A 26,607-nucleotide genomic window follows, 5' to 3' on the forward strand; every position below is an offset into this window, starting at 1 on the left:
TAGGAGAACCAAGGAATTCTATATGGATCAGGGTGCTGTACAGATGAAAAGCACCAAAGTCAAGACTCAGATTTCTTTTACTTATTAAAGGCAGTATTCATCAATTTTTGGCAGTTGTTACCTATCAAGTAAGTATGTCCTGAATAAAATCTAGAAGGACCTTACTATAATGAAATCCTATGTTCCAAGCAATTCAATCATGACTTTCCTAGTGCTTGTAAGATGCACCTTAACTAGGAATAAAGGTGGATGGGTGTGGTGGTCTCAACAGTTAGGAAGCCCAGACACACCTCCTAATATTGTCTCCAGCTCAATAAACAATAAAACAACAATGAAAAGGTTTTGCTTGAGTATGAAAACATTAGAGACTTCCTGGTGTCTTATTTTCAACCTCTCACAGAACGCTATTATGTCCTTTTAAATCTTTGTTCACTCTTCCCCCTGTATGGTGTGTATTCTCATATAACAGAACTCTGGCAATCTCCTCATCCATTAAAGGTTCATTTTAGAAATCACGTACACAAACAAATTTTCTTACCTATGCACCCTCACTAGGTAAGGTGCCTCACCCTAAGGATTTACCATCACCCTGGTATGTCATACTATATGACTATTAGCTTCTTCAAAGACATGCAATGGGTATCTTATTTATCTGAGCCCCAGAGTATGGGCACATAGTGAGTGCTCACTAAGCCATGAGTTGGCTGAAATGACCCAGGCAAAGTAACATATCCTCTAGTGCCCAGTCTCCTGAGGTAGGCTAGCCACATACCTTCCTCTGGAGCATGGTATGCAGCCAGAGCATTCAGCATATCATAGATCACTTCCTTGATAGTATCAGGGATGACAGGCAGAGGTGAGGGCTTCAAAGGGGTGGTCTTCACCAGCTGTACAGCATTAGGGCCTTTAATTCTAAGATTCTCAAATTCATCATCTGAAGCTAAGCCAAAATGAGAGAGAAAAACCAGTCAATCATGAACCAGTACCTAAACTAGGTTATTAATAAAGACTCAGAAGGGGGCATGTGTAATATACAAGCTTGAGATAGGAGACCATTTTCAATTAATGTTCAAGTACTCTACTATAAAACCTGGTTTCTACTTTCCTTAAATTCCACAGGATTTAATACAGCACTACCAAATAGTAAAGGCTTGTGTTAGAGAAAACTGGTTTTGAAATCCAGTTGTTACTTCAACAAACCTCAATTTTCTCACTCTTCAAATTTATTTTGAGGATTAAATGAGGATATAATCGAGAAATGCCCAGCACAGGGGCAGGCACATAGCTAGAACTTCCAAAATAATTTCGTCCTCTTCCCAACTTTTTATTAAAAAACAAAACAAACCCAACAAACCTATAGAAAAGTTCAAATAGTGTAATATGATAAACATCTATATACTTTTCATCCAGAATTACCAAGTGACTACTCCTGAATACATCTACATGTAGCTCCTAAGATCAAGGACATATGTATTTTTTCTTTTTTATTACCAAAAAAGTCAGCAGAGAGGAGATCAAGGGTATTTTTCTACAAAACTGCAATACCATTATAATACTCCCCAAATTTAACAGATACAATTATATTACCTAATACATAGCACTCAGTTTTCTCCAAATCTCCTTTATCTGCATCCACAGCCCAACCAAGGCTGGTGGCGATTATCTCTCTAGACTACTTTTCTCTAGAAGAAATGATCCTGTATTTTTTTCTTTCATAACATTAATATTTTTGAAGAGTCTAGGACAGTTGTCTTATATAGAACATCCCACAATTTGTATTTTTCTAATTGTTTCCTCATAATGAAATACAGGTCAAACATTTCTTGACAGGAATACACAGATGATGTCTATTTCCCACTGTGTTACATGAGATGTACATCCATTTAATCCTCAATTATCACTTGATTTGTAAACCATTAACTATATGTAAAGCCTACTGCCCCACTAAAATGAGCTCTTTGAAGGGAAGGACTAGAATGAATGAGTCCTCAGTGTCTCTGGCAGGGATTACAACAGGGCAAGGCCCAGAGAAGCTACTGAAGTACCTAATGAATTGACCCAAATGATCAACTAGCTAGCAAATGTCCTAATAGTTGCCTAAGGAGGCTCTTCAAGTCACAGACCCCCTCATAGATAAATTTCTGGATTTATACCAGGCCACAAACTTAATCTCAAAGGCCAGGAGCAAGTGAAACTTACCAGTTCCTGAGCCTCGAGGGGCAGGAAGGGCGATGCGGATACAGCAGTTGGCCACTTCTGTGAATATGTCTGGATTGCGGCATGCGGCTGGCCCGAGGACACGAAGGATGTAGTTGATCTCCCGAGAGCCGAGGCTGCCAGACACAACACCAGAGGTAGTGCTACCAGCTCCACTTGTAGCTGCTGAGCGAACAACCTAGTAAAGAGAGAAAGAAACACCGCCGATTAAACACTACTTTCTAAAAATACAACTGCAGTCAAGGAAGAGTTACCAAGACTAAAAGCTTTTGATTTTTGGGAGAATAATATTTCATTTTTAAGTACTGTCCCATCTTTTCTTGATTCAAAAAACCTGGCTTATAAAAAAGTTGCAGCATGTCTCAAAATTGTCAAGTATTAGACCAGACTGCATGTGATCTTTACAGAAACTGGGAGATGTGTCAAGACTATAGATCCCACATAACTTCCACATTAAAGTGTCAGCTCCTAAGCCTCTCCAAACTGTCACAATTTTAAATCAGAATGGTTCAAAAATATGTAACACTGTAATCCACTTAGTGTACTGGAACACAATTAAATATTTTCTTTACGTCTCAAAGTCAACCATCAGTCTGAGATAATGATAGCCACTGGAGATACTGAACTATCTATATATTGTTTGCCTTGATAACATAGGGCTTACATATAGCTATGCTTTTGCTCTTCTCATAAAATTGCTTGTTAATAATGGAAAATCCATGAAAGCATGAAGAAAATAACTCAATTGTATTATTTTCCATTATCTATAATTTCGCAAACTACATGCTCACAATGAAAAACATCTTTTGGTATCTTAATGCCTTTTTTTTTTTTTAACCAAATCAATCATGCCCTTTAGTGTATTATAACCTCTGTATCTTGCCTGTCTGGCTGTAATTATAAAATAATTTCCATTTAATAAACACAGAAAAGTTTAATTTCAATATAAAGGATGAGCCATAATTTATCCAATCCCCTACTGCTGGACATTAGACCTCCAGTTTCTTGATATTACAAGCAATTCCACAGTGAACATTCTTACATATGCATCTTGGCATACTTGATGTTAGTTACCAGATAAATTCTTAGCCATAGAATTTCTAGGTCAAAGGATATCTTAAACCGAGAGTATCAAATTGCCCTCCAATGTGGCTACACCAATTTCCACTCCTACCAAAAGTTAAGAGTATGCCTGGTTTTCCACACCCATACTAGTAATGAATAGTATCAAGAGTTTACATTTTGCCATCTTGATACATTAAGACTGTCACTGATGTTCCTTTGTTCCCCACACCCCAACTATAATTTACCTAAAGTTTAAAACTTTAAAAGTTTTCCCTCATCCAATGAGGACTTACACTTTCTCCTAGCCCTTTGAACTTGTAACTTTTAAACATTTATTTATAGAAAGCATTTCAAGTTTCTAACATCAGAATTGAGTTGTATACAGTTGTTCCTTCCCTGCTGGGTTATCTCCTGGACTGTGGATCACTGTACAAGCTACCTTAAACAGCTCTCTTTCTCTTGATTTGGCACATGTGAGGTGAAATCAAGCAGGCTGTGTAAAGAATTGTCTGAAGAATCTAAAATGTATACTCAGATATACAAAAACTGATACCACTTTTCTGGCAAGCAAGTTAAAAAAATACCTTTTGATCCAATTACTAAAAATCCCTAAGTAACCATCTTAAACATGAAAAAGTTAGGCACAAAAACACATATTGCAACACTACTTATAAATGCAGGAAACAATGTCCTAAGAGAGGAAAATGGAAGCAAAGTCTAGTAACAGTCATTATTGATGACAAAGAATCAGTAGAAGAAAGGATTTTGTAGAAGTACTGAGAAGGAAAAGCCTCACTAGTAGGACATTTGCCCCTTACCCCTCCACTGTTGTCTTTCTTTTTTTTTTTGAGACAGTCTCACTCTGTCACCCAGGTTGGAGAGCAGTGGTGCCATCTCGACTCACTGCAACCTCCGCCTCCCAAGTAGCTGGGATTACAGGCCGTGCCACCACACCCAGCTAGTCTTGAACTTCTGACCTCAGGTGATCTACCTGCCTCGGCCTCCCAAAGGGCTGGGATTAGAGGTGTGAGCTACCACGCCCAGCCTGTTGTCTAAACTTTACAAATGTTTTTATTTTTTATAATTATGTTGCTATTTCTTCTACTGCTTTATAAGTTTCCCAAAATATAATAACCTGTTTTCTGATCTGCACAATGGGTATTTGTTAAGTGTCTATCACAGTGCTTGGCAGATTACAAACATTCAAAAAGCTTTAACTATACTTTTATATTCCAAAATACACTGTTTTGAGAATATGCTCTTGGCTGAACACCTGAGAGGTACTCCTACAAAGGAATGATTTTGAAGGTATGAACTTAGGAGAAGGTATCCCAGTTCTTTACTAACAGTTTTTGGCTTGGTTAATGAAACCTAGATTTAAAAAAAAAAAAAAAAAAGAAATCCAGATTGCTGGAGAGGACTTTCTAGCAATAGGATCATCCCTCCCAAGCACAGAATTGGAAAATTCTGTTGGGCGGAGTATACGGTATACATATCCAGCTATAGACATGTAAGAAGAACCAGAAGTCTATTTGTTCTCAGACCAAGGAGAACAAAGGTATGATGTAAAGCTAAACCAGAATCTGATACAAAACACACTCACCTTTTCCATGGTATGACGAAGGGTACAGGGGTCCTCAATGATGTGTCTTAAGAGAAGGGTGACCAGGGGAGTAAACCCATTGAAGCCTGAGCTCTGGGTCAAATTCAAGATCATGCGGGTACTCTTCAGTTCTGCAAACATCATGGCATATTTGTGGTCCCGGGTGAGCCTCAGGCAGAGACGAAGGGTGGCATGCAAAGTATCTGGGTCCACAGGGACTCCCAGCATGCTCACACAGGCCCGGATTAAAACAGTCACCATATCTTCTGTCAAGCCCTGGATCAGGATCTCCCCGATTTTTGTTTCCTCCAGGCTTGTCTCCTTTTCAGTGTTTGTACCCTCTAGGGCCAAAGGGGTATCTATGAAATGGGAAAATAACAGTTTAAGACAGTTTAACTTGATGTTTATTTTCTTCCATGCCTCCCTCCTAAGTAACTGGCCAAGCACTTGGGTCCTATTAAGAGAAGCATGCCAAATACCAATTTTAAGACCAGATGAAAAAGCGTTAAGGGAGGCCTATATATCTTTAATCTGTTAATCAAGCTGATGAAAATAACTCACAATGAAATTGGCCAGACCTTAAGCCACAAAGGCACATTAGCTTTAGGTAAAACACTCTTGGTACATACCGTTGCCTTTATTTTCTTTACGTTTGATATCCATTTCTTTGCTTTCTTCCAGCGTCTTCTCTAGTTCCTGTCCATTGCTGTTTTTTGAATTTTTATTCAGCCGAGGTACCCTGAGGAGAGTCAGCATCACAGGGCGTCGGTTCCCTGTTTCCTCATTAACCTAGGAATTCAAACAGACATTAAAAGAACCTCTACCAAAAAGGAATTATAAAGGTGGGGAAGGGGAGGGACATCTCCCAGATAAAATGCTACAACAGAAGGAACTCTGGCAATTTATCTCACCTTTATCATTTATAGAGAAAAAACCTGAAAGTCCCCAGAAGGCAAGTGGCATACACAAGGCCTTATAATGAACTGTAAACCTTCCAACAGAGCAAATACCATCCTTAACCACTCCCTAGCCCTTGACTAAACACTTAAAATCATTTCTAAGAGGGATAGTATCAAATTGCCACAGACTCAAGGTCTAATCAATGACCTTAGGAAGACTCAATTTTCTGAAATCTATACTTAAGTAGGTAATGGTAACTCTCCTCCTCATAACACATGTTAGGAATGCTGGTTCATAAAGAAGAAAACCAAAACACCCCTCTTTTTGACAAAGTTTACAGTAGGGGTGTCCAATCTTTTAGCTTCCCTGGACCACACTGGAAAAAGAATTGTCTTGGGCCACACATAAAAACTACACTAACGATATTTGATAAGCTAAAAAGAACAACAAAAAAAACCTCAATGTGTGGTGTTGGGCTGCATTCAAAGCCATCCTGAGCCACATGTGGCCTGTGGTCCACGGGTTAGACAAACTTGGTGAGTGAGCATGTACCTGCACCATTGTAGTGAACTGGACTGTGTATCTTCTTCGGCCTGCAGTGAATCGCACACTTGTCTCTCCAGATTTCCAGGCAGAATCAATAGTGCTATTGTTGCTTGCACTGTAACTACACCAACGCCCAGAGCGATCATCAAACCAGCGCCAGTTGTTGCTGTTGGATTGCAGGTACTGAATATAAAAGTACAAAGTTTCTTTGTATTCCTTTCAAGGTTGATTATTAGAAAAAATAGTAACTTCATCAGTGTTCACTGCTAAAACTCAACCAGGAAAAAGAAATATACTGGACAATTAATAAATTTTAAAAACCAAGAGAAAAATTTTCATATGCATTTACTCTCACATTCCTTAGTCTCTCAGCTACACGTTTAAAATCGTGTCTTCTAAAGTTCAGGTGATGAAAACTTAATCCCTAATTTAACAGTGTTGGGAGGTGGGGCCTAATAAAAGATAATTATGTCATGGGGACTCTGTCCCTCACGAATGGATTAATGTCATTATCCAGGGACTGGGTTAGTTATTGTGACTGGGTTGGTTATAAAAGCGAGTTTGGGCCAGGCGCGGTGGCTCACGCCTGTAATCTCAGCACTTTGGGAGGCCGAGGCAGGTGGTTCGCCTGAGGTCGGGAGTTCAAGACCAGCCTGACCAACATGGAGAAACCTCGTCTCTACTAAAAATACAAAATTAGCTGGGGTGGTGGCGCATGCCTGTAATCCCAGCTACTCGGGAGGCTGAGGCAGGAGAATCGCTTGAACCCGGGAGGCAGAGGTTGTGGTGAGCCAAGATCGCGCCATTGCACTCTAGCCTGGGCAAAAAGAGTGAAACTCTGTCTCAAAAAATAAAATAAAATAAAAGAGAGTTTGGACACCTCTTCCTCTTCCACCTTCCGCAACAGAAGGATGCAGCACTAAGGCTGTCACCAGATGTGGTCCCTTAGATCAGCCTCTAGAACTATGAGCCAAATAAACTTGTACAGTTTATACTAAATATCTTTTTTTTTTTGGAGACAGGGTCTGGCTCTGTCACCTAGGCTGGAGTGCAGTGAAGCAATCTCGGCTCGGTTCACTACAACCTCTGCCTCCCGGGCTCTAGGCCCACCTCAGCCTCCTGAGTAGCTGGGACCGTAGGCGCACGCCACTATGCCTGGCTATTTTTTGGAGAGATGGGGTTTCACCATGTGTTGCCCAAGCTGGTCTTCAACTCCTGAACTCAAGTAATCCACCTGTCTCAGCCTCTCAAAGTGCTGGGATTACAGGCGTGAGCCTACAGTGCCCAGCCTATAGTTTATAAATTAGTCCGTGGTATTGTTACAGCAACAGCAAAACGGACTAAGGTACTTTTCCTAGACAAAAAAACTATCTACAGTCCCTTATCTTGCCATTTTCTACTTTCCTTTTGTTTCCACTGATTTTCCCTAAAAGGGGAATGTCCACCTGAGATGTACTGAAACAAAAATCCTGTTTCCAAGAACGTAGTGAGATGATGTGGCACAATAATCTTGATCTAAGAAGTGTTTGCTTTTTGGAAGGATTGCTGTATACTCAGTCCTTTACATAACAGAAAAGCCACTCCTCCTCTGGAGATAGCACGCTCCTTCAAAATTTACTTCCACAGTAAATTATTCAGAAGAGAAACCTAGCTATGAAAATCCCTAAAGAGATTTATACATTGGTCAGAGACTTCTACATTCTTCACTACTCTCTCATATTCTCTTCTGGTCTACTCTTGCCTCAGGAAGCTAAACCGTCCTGCAATCATACATACTACATTACACACCTTAGTCATCTGGGCTCTCCTTTTTGAGGAGATGGCTGTCTTTTCATAGAAATCAATCAGGAGCAACACTGGTGTGATCCACCTAAAAAAGAAAAATGATTTGTTTTGGGCAAGCAAGAAACCTGCACGAATTGGGAAAATATATCTTAATTTCATTAGGTGCTTCCTTTATAATTTTAAAACTACAGAAGTACCACAAATTTGCCCCATACATGCCCCAGAAGAGTGCCTGATTCAGGCCCATGTCCCAGGGAAATAGAAATGAAACTAGGAAAGATATAGGGTCACTCACTTTGGGGTCTGGACTTCCTTCTGCTCCTTGGCTGCCTGGAGGCAGGGCTGAACCACTTCCAAGAGTTTGATTAGGACATTAAGGATGCCACTCGATTCAACCACCCAAGCACAAGGTAGCTTCAACTCCTGATAGATCAAAGGGAAAAACAAAACAACCAGATACTAATTTCTACTCAGTATCAAAGATTAGCATGGGATAGGGGAACATAAGGGTAAATAATAATAGAATTGGTTGAATTCAAATTTTACCCCTTAGCATCTACCAGTTGTGTAATCTAAGATGTGTTAAATTTTCTAGGCTTTGGTTTCCTCATGGGTCAGAGGAAATAATTTTTACCTTCAGAATAATTGTGATGATTGAGGTTTCATCTATATATTAATATAAAGTACCCAGTGCCTGGCATATTAGTATATGCTTAATATGGAAACGGTTTGTCACCTAGGTTGTGCAGTCTAACGGTGTTGAAGTTGTAAAGCTTTAGATTTACAGAGAAATTTTATAATCTTTCAAGGAAAATGCAATAATTAAACGCAGTTAGTGGTTCGTCTTACTGGGGCTACACTAAAGTGTTACTTTTAACAGGAACTTACTGGAAGTAAATGTCCAAGGATAGGTAATCATTTAAATAAATTAGAGAACATTCAAAAGATGGAGTAATGTGCATAGCAAATGGGAAAATAGTCGTAATACTTAACAAAAAGAATATAAAACTTTCTATACAGTCTTATCCCAATTGTTTAAATGAACAGGAAAAAATACTAAAAGAAAATACAAGACTGTTACTTGTGATTTGTTTTAGATGGGGGTCCATGAATGATTCTCTCTTTAGTACTCTGAAACCTTTCCCACAAGTATCTCTTTACAAAGTGCTACAGTAAGAGTTATCACTTCCATGATAAAGGAAACCCCCAAGACAGCTGTTACACAGTTTGACTCTTATATTGGACTTATCTCCTGAGTATGTAAAGGGTTCACTTCATTAAGTTCAGGTTTTAAAAATAGTGAGCCACAATTGAAGTCATTTGACCAAGGTCAGTTGCCTTCTAGTTCCTATGTTGGTTGGATCAGGTCTTGCCCAAACCACTCTCTTGCCTCAAATAATCTGCTGACTAAATAGGCAAGGAAAAGAGAGAGGAATCTGATTCCATCTAATGCCTATCACCTCAATACTGACCACATTCAATTTGCATACCCTACTCTACTATGTGGCTGCCAGTTAAGTTTCCTCAGAGCAAAAATATTCTATGACCAAGCTCTTTGAGTAATTTAAATACTTCTCTTTTAAACTACCACCTCACAATTCCGACTCAATTCAATTAATGCTTGTTCTCAGAAGCTCTTCTCACATAAATCCAAAGTGATGCATACGACTTTCCTAAACCCAGATAAAACTGTTAACATCACTCTAACACAGAATGCTGTATTTTCATACGTAATTATGTGCATTTTAGCCTATCAGAAACGGGGCTCACGAAATGCAGGACTCATGCCTTATTCTTCTCTTTATTGTCTTCAATTCCTCATATATCGTGTTTGGTAATTCTTTCATAAATGAATTACAGGGCCCCAAAGATCTAAAACTTACCTCAAAAAGTAGCGTTAAAAGCAAGATTCTAGTAGCCAAATTGGAGGCCTGGGGCAGTGTGGCCATCTGACTTATCCACTCTGACACGGTTTTTGTGTCACTTGTTGTCAGGGGAAGAGCAGCTTTGATCAATACATCAGCAGCTTCCCACACCTTGAAGAACAAAGAAAGGTTTAAGTCATGGAACCTCAGAGCAAGATGAGGTTTCTGAAAATATTCTCAATCTTTTAAAATACTCCCTCCGCCTCCAACACATCCACTGAAGAAAGGTAGGTAAATCTAACATATTTACCATAGGGATTTAGAATCTATACCAAAAGATGTATGTTACTAAAGGATCACCACTGAACAATTACTTTATTAGGCTAGACTATAAGAAGCCTAAAATCTAAGTTAAAGGAAATGATATTTTAAAACTTCCTGGTGCATACAGTCAACCCCAAAAAGGTTCTATCAACTTATACTTCCATCAGTAATCTTTCATTATCTCTCAGAATTATTGTTAAAAAATAGACACTAAAACTTTCTGTGAAAAAAAGTTTTATCCAGTTTTCCTTTACTTGTGTTCTCGTGCATTAAAGTTCTATTTTACAAAGCTCAGAAAAAAGTTTTCCTTTTTTTAATTTCTTTCCCTGCTTGTAGAATGAACCATTATATAAAACAAGATTCCAATAACTTAAATACAATAGAAATGTTAACTGGCTATCTGGGTGTGGGGATTTAAGGTAATTTCTTTCTTATCCCACTTCTGTAATTAGCATACAGTAATTTCATAATGAGAGAAAAGAAAAAGAGGACAAATATCAGGTCACAAGTATTCATCAGGATGGGGACTCGGTTGTTCAAGTCGCTGTTACATAGGAAAAAACATTTATTCAGTATTAGTCCAGGGGACGAACTTGACTCAAGGGTGAGGCACATTTTGGACATTTTAAGAGAAAAGTAGAAAAGGAGAGCTTTGTTTTTCCCTTCTAAAGACATTTTCGTGTGTGTGATGTAGTTAATACACTGTTTCAGGATTACCAGATTGAAATAATCCAAAGAGAGAATATACCCCTATCAGGTAGAATGAAAATATGCTGATTTTTCAGAAATCAGGTTTTGACACAGGCAGGCAAACCACTTCACATACTCCCCTCTTCTGACCACTTGAGAGCTCACCTGATTGACTACTTGCTTCAGAATCATGTCACGATAATCTGCTCCATTACGTTTGATTGCTGTCATGATCAGGTCACACACACGGTATACCGTGTCTGGCAGCTCATCAAGAAGGTGGAAGCAGCCTGGCAACATAGTATCTGTGAAAGTGTGGAGCTCATCTTGTTCCAACGGGTCAGCATCCTGGAACTTCTCTAGACATTTAGCCTCCTCCTCTTCCTGCTTTTCCCGCGCTTTCCGTTCCTCTTCCTCCTTCCGGCAAGCAACTTCCTGGAAGCAGGGAAGGAAGTGTGAATAGTACACAGGAGAGGTGAAGGAGGAAAGATAAGAGAGACTCTGAGAATGTATTTGCTCTACCATATAAATACCCTCAACCTTCTCCTCAAGCAGCTGATACTTTCATCCAGGGTGTGGCAGCCACAAAGTTTAAGGCAAGACAGGGAAGGTAGAAGGGAGGGACGCTTCAAACAACTTCTACTGTCAAGTCATTTCTAGCATTCTATACTACCTCCTGCAAAATCATTTCTAGACACTGTTCTATATTCTCTGCCAGCAGGGAAAATTAAAGTAACTGTCACCTAGGAATATACAGCCAAGTTCAGCCTAATGGCATTACTGAGTACACTTTGGGTCTCTTATTTGACAATAAAGATTAATGCTTCATCTGTCTCCCTTAAAGCTTCAGGTCAATACAAGGTAGCTCAATGACAGATGGCAAAGCTGGGATTAGCACTCTTCTCAGGTATTCCCTTAGATTTGAATTCTATCATTACTTTGCAATTACAGCACAATGTTCACAGAATACTAAGATTCATATGCCATGCCCTTTAGGATGCAGTGTCCTATAGTTACCTCAGGTGACTCTGCCCTTTGATCCATTGGAATATCCTGTCCCAGAGACATAGCAATTGCTCTCATCATCTGGTCCTCTTCAGACATGCTGAGATCCTACAGAGTATTAAGAGAATAGCCAGAGAGGAGACACATTCAAAACGAAGAAACCCAACGAGACCACCGCAACTCACAGGGAATCAATCAGACATCTTGTGCTCAAGCTAAAGAGAGAGGGAGGGGCTCAAAATGCTGCTCTTGTATAAGTCAAAACCAATCAGGCTTATGTGGTTACTACAAACAAGAACAGATGAGGAAAATCACATGTAAAATTAAGTACAGAAAGGGGGCTTCAATGTGACCATCTATTCTACATCTTAGAAAAGTGTGCCTCTTCTATTGTTTTGTGACTGAGGGTTCTCCTGAAAACAAAGTATAGTAATTTATACTGCTAGGGGATAGAAAACTTCTGTTATTATGAAAAGAAAATACTGGCAGCCGGGCGCGGTGGCTCACGCCTGTAATCCCAGCACTTTGGGAGGCCGAGGCGGGCGGATCACAAGGTCAGGAGATCGAGACCACGGTGAAACCCCGTCTCTACTAAAAATACAAAAAATTAGCCGGGCGCGGTTGTGGGCGCCTGTAGTCCCAGCTACTCGGGAGGCTGAGGCAGGAGAATGGCGTGAACCCGGGAGGCGGAGCTTGCAGTGAGCCGAGATCGCGCCACTGCACTCCAGCCTGGGCGACAGAGCGAGACTCCGTCTCAAAAAAAAAAAAAAAAAAGAAAATACTGGCATGCACATGTCTGAAAATGAGAAGCAGTTTATAGAAAGGAAGACCAATGACAGAATAATAAGGGGAAAAAGGACTTCAGCAGTCAAACCAATATCCTGGAAAATCACTGCTCCTGAGCCAACTTACCCGAACAACTCCTCCCATGATTGGAGGGGGGTGGGTTAGAAGGTACTCTGTGGCCTGCTCCATGGTGCTGGTGTTCAACAGTGCCTCCATGGCATGTTCCCTTGTGAAGCCCATGTCCATGAGCTACGTAAAGAATGCAAGGGCTCAGAATCACATAATAAGAGAAATCCAAATACATTTTTAAAAGGAAGGAACCTTTCCAAGATGGAAATAACTTTTTCTAACTTCACCTGAGCTGAGAGCATTTATGAGCTAGGGCAATTAGGTAAAATGAACAATCCTTTCTGTTTGGTGCTTCTATAATATTCTAAGCTACACAATGGGTAAGGAGCCAAGAAGATTCTCAATTTCATCTTCCAAAAAAGTTGGGGGGGGGGATGCATGGTTATTATGATTAACAGAATTATTATAATTAAAAGATTGAGACTCATACAAAGAAGTATAAATTGGTCCCAATTTTCTGGAAAACAAACTGGTAACAGACCAAGTACCTGAAAAACTGACCTAGTTATTCTACTACCAGGCAATAATCATGAGATGTATGTAAGGATTGGTACATAAGGAAACTATACAACACAGTGTTAAAACATCAAACTGTAAGAAAATTAGCATCCAACAATAAAATAATGACCAATTAGTAAAAAAAAGTTCTTGATAAAAGCAATACAAGTATACATATTGCTTGATGTTAATGATGTAAAAATTAGGCACAAAACTGACTGAAAAAGGAGACAATGACTATCTTGCGTGATAAAATTATGAATGCCTTTTAAAAGTCTTGTATTTTCCAAATTTGGTAATAAGAGTACTAAAAAACGGGACAAGTGTATATAGTAGACAGATTTGAACAGGACTCTATACACAAAGCTAACACACATACATACAAACTCCAGGAAGAAGACGTTAAAATGCTCTTTGAGATGGAAGTGGCAGGACTTTACGTGCCTTTCCCCTCCCCTCTTTCTAGCCTCCCAAGTTTTAAAATGCCCCTTATACATTTTATTTGCAAGTGAAAACAAAAGTTTTGTAGGTGACCAAGGTTTCTTTTTTTATTTTATTTTATTTATTTATTTATTTATTTATTTATTTATTTATTTATTTATTTTGTTGAGACGGAGTCTTGCTCGGTTGCCCAGGCTGGAGTGCTATGGCTGGATCTCAGCTCACTGCAAGCTCCACCTCCCGGGTTTACGCCATTCTCCTGCCTCAGCCTCCCAAGTAGCTGGGACTACAGGCGCCCGCCACCTCGCCCGGCTAGTTTTTTGTATTTTTTTAGTAGAGACAGGGTTTCACTGTGTTCGCCAGGATGGTCTCGATCTCCTGACCTCATGATCCGCCCGTCTCAGCCTCCCAAAGTGCTGGGATTACAGGCTTGAGCCACCGCGCCCGGCCGTGACCAAAGTTTCAGAAAGCTCTTGTTGGAGAATAAACCTGGTTCACAATATCCATTCTCTTTACAGGTTAACCAGAAAGTTAACTGAGGACAGTTTGCCTCCACCGAGGCAGCAGGAGGCTACTGAGAATACTCATCAACATGCTTGAGAGGAGTATTACCTGTGCAGAGCATCAGGACTATATTCCAAGTCTTCCTCAGGAGAAAAAAAATAAATACTAAAGGAAGGAGCAAATTTAAACTGTCTCCTGGTTAATGTGATCAGGGACTTAGTGGTGTGTGAGCTTAGAAGATCCATAAGCATCACACTCCACTGGGTGCAAAGTCTGGACCCTGGAGTGTGAGGCCAGCACCCTACCTGTTGCAGTTGTTGCTGGTTGACTTGAGGTTCCCGGCGGGAGCCACCTTCCTCTTGCCCTGTATCCTCTTCTCCTCGAGACCCCTCTTTCTCCTTGCTTAGTCTCTCTCGAATCACAGGTTCTCCTCGGAGGATGTGGCACAGAATGGCCAGCATGGATTCAGCCATTCGTCCACCATATACCTTCAGAGGTTTCCGGTTCCATAGGTTTTTGATGCAAGTAAAGGCTGCCTATAAGTAATTTGAAAAGTGTGTGATAATCATTTTGCCTCAATTCAAAGCTCAGAAAGATTAAGTTAAAGACCTATGGAACAGTCCTTCCACAACTAGTACCAACAACAAAATCCTTGGCCAACATAAGAGGGTCTAAGGAGGCACAGAGAAGAGGCATTTTACTCAACCTGAAGTAGTGACATAGTTTGCAATATTTGCTCTGCCTAAATCCCATGTTGAATTGTAATCCCCAATGCTGGAGGTGTTTGGGTCATGGGGTGGATCTCTCATTGTTTAGTGTTGTCTTCATGATAATGAGTTAAAGCGTGTAGCACCCTCTCCACCTCCTGGCTCCTGCCACGTGACACGCAAGCTCCCACTGAACTTTCCGCCATGACTGTGAACTTCTTGAGAACTCCCTAGAAGCCCAGCAGATGCTAGCACCATGCTTCTAAAGCTTGCAGAAACTGTAGGCCACTTAAATATCTTTTCTTTATAAATTACCCCGTCTCAGGTATTTCTTTATAGCAATGTAAGAACGGCCTAATGCAAGTACCAATCTGAAATTTACAGTTCAAATGTTTATCACGGAGAATTCTCAAATGGTCTATATTCCATTACGTAAGGCAGCCCTAACTGGGAGCTGGATCCAATGGTTCTTAAATAAGCATGTTATTTCATTAAGCAGGACAAAACAGAATGGGAACTACTTAGCATGAGAAATTTCTTTTGATTTTAGAATACCGAATACTCACTTTCTGAGTTACCACAAGGAAGCGGAGGGCACTGAATTGGGGAAAGTTCTGGACACCTCCAGGCAATTTGGCAGGCAGTGAATGTGGAGACTCAAGCACCGTGGTGGGATTCACCATCTTCTCCACCAGCATAAGCCAGGCATCTAGGAATTCTCCTGTGCCATCAGGCAAGTCCGAGTGTTCCAATCCCTCAGAAACAGGAACTTTACCTCCCATGGACAGAGCCCAGTTGAAAGTTCTAAATTCAAATAAGGAAAAGTAGACAGATAGAATATTAGTATTTTACCCTGGCAAGGGGGGTTTACATCTAAAAGGCCCCCAATCTCTATATTGGCACTACATGTCCCATCTTCTTAGAGCTATTATGTCTAATCTGTCCGACAGCCTTCAGCTACACTATTTTTTTTTTCTTTTGTTCCACCTCCCCTCCTTTACTTTTCAGTGTCTTAAAAACCTAAACCAGCTGGGTGCGGTGGCTCATGCCTATAATCCCAGCACTTTGGGATGCTGAGGCGGGTGGATCATGAGGTCAGGAGATCAAGACCATCCTGGCTAACACGGTGAAACCCCATCTCTACTAAATACAGAAAAAATAGCTGAGTGTGGTGGAGGGCGCCTGTAGTCCCAGCTACTCAGGAGGCTGAGAAAGGAGAACAGCATGAACCCGGGAGGCGGAGCTTGCAGTGAACTGAGTTCGTGCCACTGCACTCCAGCCTGGGCGACAGAGAAGACTCTGTCCCCCCCCCAAAAAAAACCTAAACCTATGAAACTCAGCTTGGAATCATCTGACCAAGAAAACCAGAAAAATTATATTCAGAGAAACAACAGAAAAAGACAAACCTATTTTAAAAACCCATACTGGGAACCGGAAGCCACACGAGAAAAAGCAGAGACCCTTATAAACACAACTCCAGGGCAGGCTAAATCCTACCCTCCAAGGTAAATGGAGACAAACATGGCTACTTCCCAGAACACTGAAGGATACAACCAATGGCTATTTCTATATATCCCACTGTTACAAGATAGGGTACTTAAAAACAGTGGGCTGGGAAGGTACACAGCAAAGACCAAACTCCAAGAAATGCTCCTCTGTGAAGCAACTTGATCCTTACTCAAAAAGAGCATTGTGGCCTCCAGAGCAGAGAAATTTTTGCAGCATGAGGTGGTAGGGATACTTCCTCTCATCAAACAGCATTGGGGATGTGAAACCAACTGAACAGATGAAGAATGTCAGCCTGAAGGTGGAAAACAAAAAGGCAAAAATTTAACCTTCTGTAAAGCAGACACAGAAGCAATAGGAAATTCATGTAAAAGGCAAGAGTAAAATTTACACACTGAAGTGACACCTCCCACCTACTAAAGAATACAGGATGAGTATCCCTATCAGAAAACTCAAAATGTTCCAAAATCTGAAACTTCTTGATTGCTGACGTGACGCTCAATGGACATGTTCACGGGAGCATTTCAGATTAGGGATGCTCAACTGATAAGTATTCCGCAAATATTCCAAAACCCAAACAATTCCAAAATTCAAAACACTTTCTGGCCCCAAGCATTTTGGATAAGGGATACTACCTATGTAAGACTACTGAAATACAGTTTGATGGTAAATACCTAAAATATTACCCATGTTCTATACTGGTACAACCAAGACAAGTAACTTACATTGCATTTTCTACGGTAAACAAAGGACCTCCAAGTTCTCAAATTCAGTGGCTCACTCTCCATTTTAAGTAGTATAGGAACAAATTACATGTTTTTTTTTTTTTTTTATTGTAACTTTCTAGTCCCTCAATCTCAAGCTGAACTTCACCTGAATCGGGGAGTAGGTGTATATGGCGGGGGCTGCCAAGATAACCCCTTAGTCAAGAGCTTGGTGAGAGCTGAGGCTGTTGATCGAGCGGCAGGTGTCGGTGCTGTAGTGGTGCTGGCAGCATGATGGCTCCTTCTCTGACGGACAGGAGATCCCACACAAAGTTTAACAAGAAGTCCGAATAGCTCAGCAAGTGCTCGGCCTAATCTGGAGGAAGCTGGAACCAGAAGTCAGAATAAGACTATTCTCAGAATAGTTTAATTACAATGGACACATTACCATTAACATATTTTTATGACTCACCACTTCCTCCTACAACCCCTAGTTAATGCTTGGATTTGTTCTACATTCAATGATCCAAAAAGGAAGTCCCACAAGGAACAAATGCCACTTTTGACGGTAGGAGACAGATATGTGCCACTCAATAGATATCAAATGTAAAAGACAAATAAGCACTCATACTGTTAGAGGAACATAAATTGAAACCACATTTGTAGAAGCAACACAGCAACATGCACTATTTAAGTTAAATGATATCTAGTGGATGATGAAGTCACTGAAAATGCCTACAAAGAACTTTAAAAATGCCAAAACCGATTAACCACTTAGATAAGAAAAGATCACTGACAATATACACAGTCTGATCACAACAAAAAATATGTAGTCCCAGAGGAAAAAAAAAAAACTAGGAAAAGCATGAAAACTGTTACAAGTAGCTTCTTAAGGTATTAGGCAGATTATGGACATCTCAATTTTTCAATTTCATAGGATGCTTTTCAATATATAATTGAACAAAGAAAAGGCAGCACACAAATACAAGCATATGTAAAAGGAAACACATAAAAAACTGAATGCTTTCCAGCTTCTCTTTAAATATTTTATGTTTTTATATTTCTACAATGAAATATACTTTTAAAATCATAAATGAAAATGTTGCCAGAGCATTTTAAAAATAAACGTTATTTCACCATGATCCAGAGACAAGAAGGGCTAGGTCTGAATCAAAGTACAGCTGACACTTGATCAACACAGGTTTTGAACTGTAGATGTCTACTTATGTGTGAATTTTTTTCAACAAATATATTGAAAATTTTGGAGATTTGTGACAATTTGAAAAAACTCCCAGATGAAACATGTAGCCTCAAAACATTGAAAAATTAACAAAAAGTTATGTCACAAATGTATAAAATATATGTAGATACTAGTCTATTTTATCATTTACTACCACAAAATATACACAAATTATAAAAATTTAATATTTATCACACACACATACACTTATATACGGTGCCATCTGCAGTAAATAAGCAGAATTGAATAACTGGATAAAATTTAGTACATATTATACTCTGTAATAATTTTGTAGCCACGACACTGTAACCATGATACTGTGGTGAGCTCAAGTGTTACCACGATATGCTTAAAACACTGTGTGAGGCTAAGCACTTCTACATGAACAGTTTATCTCTCCAATAAATTGCGTAGTGATCTCTCATGGTTCTCACATTGTTTTTCATGTTTACCGCAATACCGTAAACCTGGAATAAACCTGGGTCACTCTATGACCCCATATGAAGTGTCACTAGTGATGTTGGAAGTGCTCCCAAGAAGCAGGGAAAAATCATGACACTTCAAGAAAAAGTTGAATTGCTTGATGTGGATTACAGATTGCCCACCACTTCAGGAAAAATGAATTTAGTGTAAAGACCATTGTTAAACAAAGAACAGGAAATTAGTGAAGCTGCTGCTGCAGCTACACCAGCAGGCTTGAAAAGCTTGCACTTTTGTGAAATCTTATTTCATATTGAAAATGCACGTTTATGTGGGTACAGGATTGCCATAATAAAGACAAACCTATAGATTCTACTGCAATTCAAGAAAATACTGAACTCACTATATGAAAACTTAAAGCAAAAGGAAAGTGAAGGATCTAAAGCTGGAGAAGCCAGCAAAGGATAATTTGATAATTTTTAGAAAGAGGTTTGGCTTAAAGAATGTCAAGATAACAGAAGCAGCAGCTTCTGACAAACCAACAGGCAACAGATTAGTTCCCACACACCACTAAGAACATCACTGAGAAAGGGTATCCGCCTGAAAGGGTTTTTCATACAGACAAAGGGCCCTATTTTGAAGAAAAAGAAAAGGCCACAAAGGACATTTATTAGTAAGAAATAGAAGTGAGCAGAGGGAGTTAAGGCAGGAAGGGACAGACTCACTTCTCTATTTTGTGCAAATGCTACTGGGTTTATAATCAGGACTGCCCTTACCTATATAGCTCCTAACTTCTGAGCCTTGAAGGAGAAAGATAAACTACCAGCTGCTGGTCTTTTGGTTGTACAAGAAGGCCTGGGCAACAAGATCCCTTTTCTGGATTGGTTCCATTGATGTTTTGTCTCTGAAGTCAGAAGTATCTTGCTAGTAAAGGGGTGCCTTTTAAAGTTCTTTTGACATTAGACAATGCCTCTGGTGACCCAGAGCCCCATGAATTCAACACAAAAGGCACTGAAGTGGTCTACTTGCTCCCTAAAACCACATCTCTAATTCAGCCTCTAGATCAGAGAGTCATAAGGGGCTTTAAGGCTATTACACACAGTACTCTAAGGAAAGGATTATTAATGCTGTGGAAGAGAAGCCTGACAGAGGGAACATCACGAAAGTCTGGAAGGATTACACCACTGAAGATGCCACCATTGTTAGAGAAAAAGCCATCAAGCCTGAAATAAATTCCTGTTGGAGAAAACTGTCCCGATGTTGTGCAGAACTTAACAGGATTTATGACAGCGCCAATCAAGGAAATCACGAGTTTGTGGATATGGCATAAAAGGTGACGGGTGAAGAATTTCAGGATATGGATCTTAGTGAAATTCAAGAGCTAACAGACACCACGCCAGAGCAAGTAACAGAAGACGTCTTGATAGAGATGAGTGCTTCTGAACGGATACCAAATGATGAGGAAGAAGACATAGAAGCAGTGCCAGGAATCAAAGTGACATAAGACAATCTGGCAGAGGGTTCTGATTACTAAAGAATACTTTTGACTTCTTTTATGATGTGGACCTTACTATGATATGGGCACTGAAACGAAAGCAAATGGTGGAAGAAAGATTGGTATTGTACAGACACATTTTTAGAGAAATGAAAAAGCAACCAAGTCAGAAAGAAAGTACCGTGTATTTCCACAGTTACACCAAGCATGCCTGCCTTTCCTTCTACCTCCTTTACCTGTTCTGCCTCTACTGCCTCAGAGACAGCAAGACCAACATCCCCCACCACTTCCTTCTTCCTCCTCAGCCTACTCAATGTGAAGACCACCCAGATGAAGACCTTTATGATGATCCACTTAATGAATAGTAAATATACTTTTCTCTTAAGATTTTCTTAACATTTTCCTTTATCTAGTTTACTTTAAGAATACAGGATATAATACATATAACATACAAAATGTGTCCATTGACTGTTTATGTTATTGGTAAGGCTTCTGGTCAACAGATAGCTATTAGTAGTTAAGTTTTTTGGGGAGTCAAATGTTATACATGGATTTCTGACTGCGTGGAGGAGTTTCCTCAACCCCATGTTGTTCAAGGGTTAAATCTATCTCTTCTCAGGATGTACATGCACATATAAACTCATTGTGTAAAAACAGGCTCTACTTGAGCCTAGGTTACATATACTGCTCAAATTTAGTAATAAGCTTAAATGTACGCAGTATAGTAACAAGGAAACGCTCCTTTCTTCTTCCTATTACATCCAAATTAAGCTTTCTTTATCCTAATTAGGGAATAGGCTACGGATATGGGTATACCCAGACTTGAAAACCTAATGAATCCAATCATTGGGTTTACACTTTCTCACCACTGCTTTCAGGTGAACAGATAGCAAAGTGGCGGTAGTCCAAAGACAAGAGGATGGCAAAAAGCCAGTAACCAGAGAGAAACAGTACATGGACTGGGTTCACACAGAAACCCCTGAATGCTCCAAGGTCAAAGAAGTATGACAAAGCAAGGAGAGAGAAATATGTACATGTTCTTGCACGGTCAATTTTCCTTTGAAGATAACGTTGGTAGATTTTCAAATTAGAATAAATGGAGAATTAAACTAATTAAGAGTAAAATGTAAAACGCAATGGGAATTTGAGATAACAAACGGAAACACCAAAGGCCATTTTCTGTTTGCTTTTACGAAGGGCCCCAGATTCCTGTAAGTTAGGTCTCCATTTTCCACTAAATTAAGGTGCCAGAAAGTGACGACAATTTAAGAACACACAAATAGGTTCCCAAACATTGGTATTACATTAAAGGGGGAAAAAATGGGCAAAGACAGACCAGTGCAAATCATTAATGCAGTTTTATATGCTGCTAATATAGTCTCAATAAAGCTGCCAAAGTGACTTTAATATAAAACACCTATCAGACTATGTCTCTTGCCAGGTATGTTCAAGGAACACAAAAAGAGAAGACTAGGTGGAATAGCCAGATAGTTAACAGGGAATCAAGATAGCTTAATAACACAAACACCAAAGGAAGAATATTTCTAGATGGAGATGGTGGGTCAACTACCATGCGGCAGACAAGTGAGAAGGGACTTAGGACAAGGATGTTATAGATGCCTTGCTGAGACATTTCAGTGAAATGGTAGGAGCAGAAGCAATATGCAATAGTCGAAAAGTAGGAGGAAGAAATTAAACAAGGGAGGGTAGCAGATAGGGCTCTCAAGAAGGGATTCGGTCATCTCTGTATCTGTAGCAGCTACTACAAAGCCTGTCACATAGCAGCCACTCAACAAAGGACACTTGAAAATGAGTCACAGAAGTTTTAAACTTCCTTAAATGAAACAACATAGCCTTTCTAACTCAATCTGTTTCAGGACTAAGGGACTGAAAGCCAGAAAAGGTAGGAGAAAGGAGAATGACTCACCTGATAGTAAAGGCTTGATTTGCTTAATTCTGGCAGCCATTGCTGGTGTGATTTTAGATTTGCCCTTAGAGTCTGAAGCAGTAGGTTCATCTGTCTCCATGGGAGCCAACGTGTCACCATCTAGCCCAATGCCTTCTAATAAGCCCTGGGTAGAAGCATCCATACTTCCAGCTGTTCCATCCTGTTCCCCATCTACAGATGTATAAGAGGGGAGCAATAGGACATTGTAGAGCCAACATTTACCTGGTTCCTTGAGAAGTACCAACAAAGATTACCTACAGTTTTTGTTACTCTTTCAATTCCCATGGCTTCCTAAATTTGAAAAACAAAAATACAACCCAAGTATTGTACTGATATGCTCCTCTGTTTGGAGTTCTAAGTACCTAATGCTGACATCTTCAAATGACAGCATATGAATAGTATTAACCCAGGGCTACCTTGGAAGACTGTTATAGGCACAGCTCAACCCAGGGGGTACCATTCACATGGACTACAGTGTGCACAGTGCCCAGTGCTGTCAATGTGGATGCCCTACTAGAATGTTACAGCTCGTTAAGTTCAAACTGGACATCACAGATTGCCACTGGAGAATTTTATTCCCTAGCATTTAAGAATTATGTATATGAATGTGAGATGCGTCTTTTTCTTTGGTATATGTGTGCTCTTAGATCTAAGAATGAGCTTTATGCAAACTTATAAAACAACTCACCAAGTTTTAATCTTAGCATTCCAGAAAAACTTTGGAGAAGTTGAGTCATTTTTGTTAAATGTGTTAAATAAATTGCTAGAAAAAATATACGTTAGAGGCAATTCTTTGACAGTGAATCTAACTTCATTCTCAGTTCTTAGTAAATTTATTCTTTCCCTGAGTTAAATTTGGTATATTTTCACTAAATTTGAGATTCTCATTTTGTCAGGTTTCTTTATACTTTATTAATGTTATCCCATCCCTCACAATAACCAGCTGTCATATGTAAGTCCTTGTTTGTTGGTTCTAAGCCTATGTCAGCTTTATTAGTTCCTTAGAAATTTCCCTTCCTAGTAATTTCTGTACAAGTTTTAAGCATATCTGAGACTTTTTTTTTTTTAGACAGGGTCTCACTCTGTCATCTAGGCTTGAGTTGAGTCATGGCTCACCATAGCTTCAACTTCCTGGGCTCAAGCAATCCTCCCACCTCAGCCTCCCTAGAAGCTGGGACTACAGGCATGTACCACCATGGCCAGCTAATTTTTGTATTTTTTTTTTGCAGAGATGGGGTTTTGTCATGTTGCCCAGGCTGATCTCAAACTCCTGGGCTCAAGTGATTCACCTGCCTCAGCCTCCCAAAGTGCTGGGATTAGAGGTGTGAGCCACTGTGCCTGGTCTGATGCATTTTGATACACAGAATTACCTTCATTGCTTTCTTAATAGTTTATCCTTTTTTAATTTCCTCGTTGATACTGAACACAGGAGAAAAAACATTCTGGAAAAGTTGCTCGTATTCATTTTATGTTTGTAGCATTAGAGTCAGAAAATTGTGTATGATTTCTACTTACTGAAATTTGGAAATTTTATTTTTTATTTTTTTCTGAGATGGTGTTTCGCTCTTGTTGGCCAGGCTGGAGTGCAATGGCGCGATTTTGGCTCACCGCAACCTCCGCCTCCCAGGTTCAAGCGATCATCCTGCCTCAGCCTCCCAAGTAGCTGGGATTACAGGTATGTGCCACCATACCCGGCTAATTTTTTGTATTTTCAGTAGAGACGGAGTTTCTACATGTTGGTCAGGCTGGTCTGAACTCCCGACCTCAGGTGATCTGCCCACCTCGGCCTCCCACAGTGCTGGGATTACAGGCGTGAGCCACTGAGCCTCGCCAAAATTTGGAATTTTTATTGTGAGATAACATAAAAGCAATCTTCTTTACAAAGCAGCACTGTCGACAGAAATATAACGTGAAACACATATATAACTTAAATTTTCTAGTAGCCACATTAAAAATTATTTGTTAATACCCTCTGATACAATAATTTGTAGGAATCAATCTTATATTTGCAGAAAAGTAAACACAAAAATGTTCATTTAAAAAAAACCAGCATATTAGAAACTTAACAGGGAATAGTTAATTCGTGTACCTTTATATGGTACTTAACAGTAAGTGAAGAAAGAGATCTACGAAATGTTTTTATCTAAGACACTGACAAATACACTCAGAGAAAAAAGATGGGCAGACACTTTCAAAATGTTTTTTTTTGGGTGGCAGAAATATGGGTAATTCTTTCAACTACATTTTCTAACTTTTACCATTATGTATACGTCTTTATGCAGGAAACGACTAAAAATTAGTGAGAGGATGAAAACTAGACTATGGATGATAGAACTAACTAAAAATTTTCATAATAAACCTATAAAGACATAGGAACAAAACTCAGAATTAATGACTAACATTTTAGTTTCTTAGAGTTACCTGATCTTTTTCCGCCCTGGGTCGTACCTGCCTTCTCATCCTTTGGAACCAGTTTCTGCATATCTGCCTGGCCAAATTCACACCCAGATGGTAGGCTGCAACAAGAGAAATACTGAGCAAAAAAATTATATATAATATACTGATAGTTCACCTCTTATATTATAAATGGTCTCTAATTTGCTTGGCTGACACTATCCCTCCAATAGCAGGTAGGTTAAACTGAATGTAACAAAGCATCTATAATTCCTGAGGTAGCACCCCACAAGCTTTCCAACACTTTTTTTTTTTTTTTTTTTTTTTTGGAGACCCAGTCTCACTCTTTCGCCTGGGCTGGAGTGCAGTGGCATGATCTTGGGCTCACTGCAACCTCCACCTCCCGGGTTCAAGTGATTCTCCTGCCTCAGCCTCCCAACTGGCTAGGATTACAGGCGCCCGCCATTACGCCCAGCTAATTTTTTGTATTTTTAGTACAGACAGGGTTTTCACCATGTTGGCCAGGCTGGTCTTGAACACCTGACTTTGTGATTCACCTACCTTAGCCTCCCAAAGTGCTGGGATTACAGGCGTAAGCCACCACCTCCGGCCTCAACTCAGTTTTTTATATCTGGCTAATAACGGGAACACATTTTAAACCTCTACCACGCCGACAAAGCATACTTGGTATATCAAATCAAAGATGCACAAAATGCTACAATTTGTCAACAAGTTCCTAGGCTGGGAAGAGGGAAGGACAAGGAAGCCTCTGAACTCTCTTCCATACCCTCCTATCCCCAACCAAAGCAATCCTCTAGGCTCACCGAACTTAAATAACAAAGTGATGAGAGAGAGAGCCATTCTCTTACCTGTTTGGGGTACACAGAGAGAGGAGGACAGTGCTTTCCCACACCAGGGAACAGTATAACTGGCTCAGCTTGCTCAAAACACTCAGACCCAATTGAGAGCCCCACTGGTTTACGGAGATGGAACGAATTTCACTCTGCAATCATAACAAGAATTTCACCTTTGGGATGTTTTCTAACAATTATACTTAAAAAAAAAAAAAAAAAAAAAAAAGACTTCAATAGTTTTATAAGAATAAGGGATTTTTCTTCATTGCTATTCTCAGAGTTATCCACCTCATCAAAATGTCCACATTCAAGACGACAGTTCCACAAGGTACTCTGTTACAACATTTACAAATTATTTCCACAACATCCCTTATCATTGTTTTTTATGAAGTGAAAGAAAGGTATCAGAGGCTACTCTTTTTTTCTGAATCAAAGAAACGGTTTTACAGGTTCATTAACTACTTTCTAAATTATTTGTTGGGGGTATTGTTATTTCCATCCAATTTCTTTACTTCAGTAAATACCTAGATTTATTTAATTCCTTACTTTAAATTTTCCTTTTCATTTTATTTCATTTAATAAAGTCATAAAAATCAATCCCTAAAATTTAAGTAATTTAATTTTCTAAATTGTTTATAATTGTGCTGTTTTTTTTACTTCAGATTTGATCGATTCACAAGTAACAGAGAACACACTCCTGCTCAATAGCATAAAACAGGACTGTTGAACCCTGTTTTGTTTAATGTTGATACCATTAATCTTTAGAATCAATTATCTGAGGAATAAATGTAGTAAAACTGTGAGGACATACACAAAATGCCTTCTTTCTGGACCTATGGATTATGGATTGCAGGCAAAACGTTTGATATGTAGAAAATTTTTAGTAATTTGTTAATTACTATTGATTTAAATGTTCTTTGGTAAAATGTCCTACCTATGCCATCCAATTATCAGACCTATAAGGACTCGTGGAAAGATTAG

At 39.6% G+C, this 26,607-nt stretch overlaps 1 protein-coding gene across 14 annotated transcripts in view; it reads right to left on the reverse strand.

Moving 5' to 3' along the window:
• The window catches only part of HUWE1 (HECT, UBA and WWE domain containing E3 ubiquitin protein ligase 1), a 152,936-nt gene that overhangs the window by 43,424 nt on the left and 82,905 nt on the right, over nt 1-26,607 (reverse strand). For all 14 annotated transcript variants that reach the window (NM_001266752.1, XM_077987620.1, XM_077987613.1 and 11 more), the window contains 18 exon segments: nt 773-940; nt 2,200-2,395; nt 4,886-5,244; nt 5,515-5,674; nt 6,338-6,514; nt 8,120-8,201; nt 8,412-8,539; nt 10,000-10,152; nt 11,161-11,430; nt 12,013-12,108; nt 12,913-13,035; nt 14,664-14,894; nt 15,632-15,869; nt 16,744-16,866; nt 17,445-17,661; nt 22,358-22,549; nt 24,800-24,894; nt 25,642-25,775. In NM_001266752.1, the coding sequence (NP_001253681.1) occupies nt 773-940; nt 2,200-2,395; nt 4,886-5,244; nt 5,515-5,674; nt 6,338-6,514; nt 8,120-8,201; nt 8,412-8,539; nt 10,000-10,152; nt 11,161-11,430; nt 12,013-12,108; nt 12,913-13,035; nt 14,664-14,894; nt 15,632-15,869; nt 16,744-16,866; nt 17,445-17,661; nt 22,358-22,549; nt 24,800-24,894; nt 25,642-25,775 (3,142 nt within the window).

This window comes from Macaca mulatta, chromosome X (assembly GCF_049350105.2).
Source record: "Macaca mulatta isolate MMU2019108-1 chromosome X, T2T-MMU8v2.0, whole genome shotgun sequence".
Lineage (NCBI taxonomy): Eukaryota > Metazoa > Chordata > Mammalia > Primates > Cercopithecidae > Macaca > Macaca mulatta.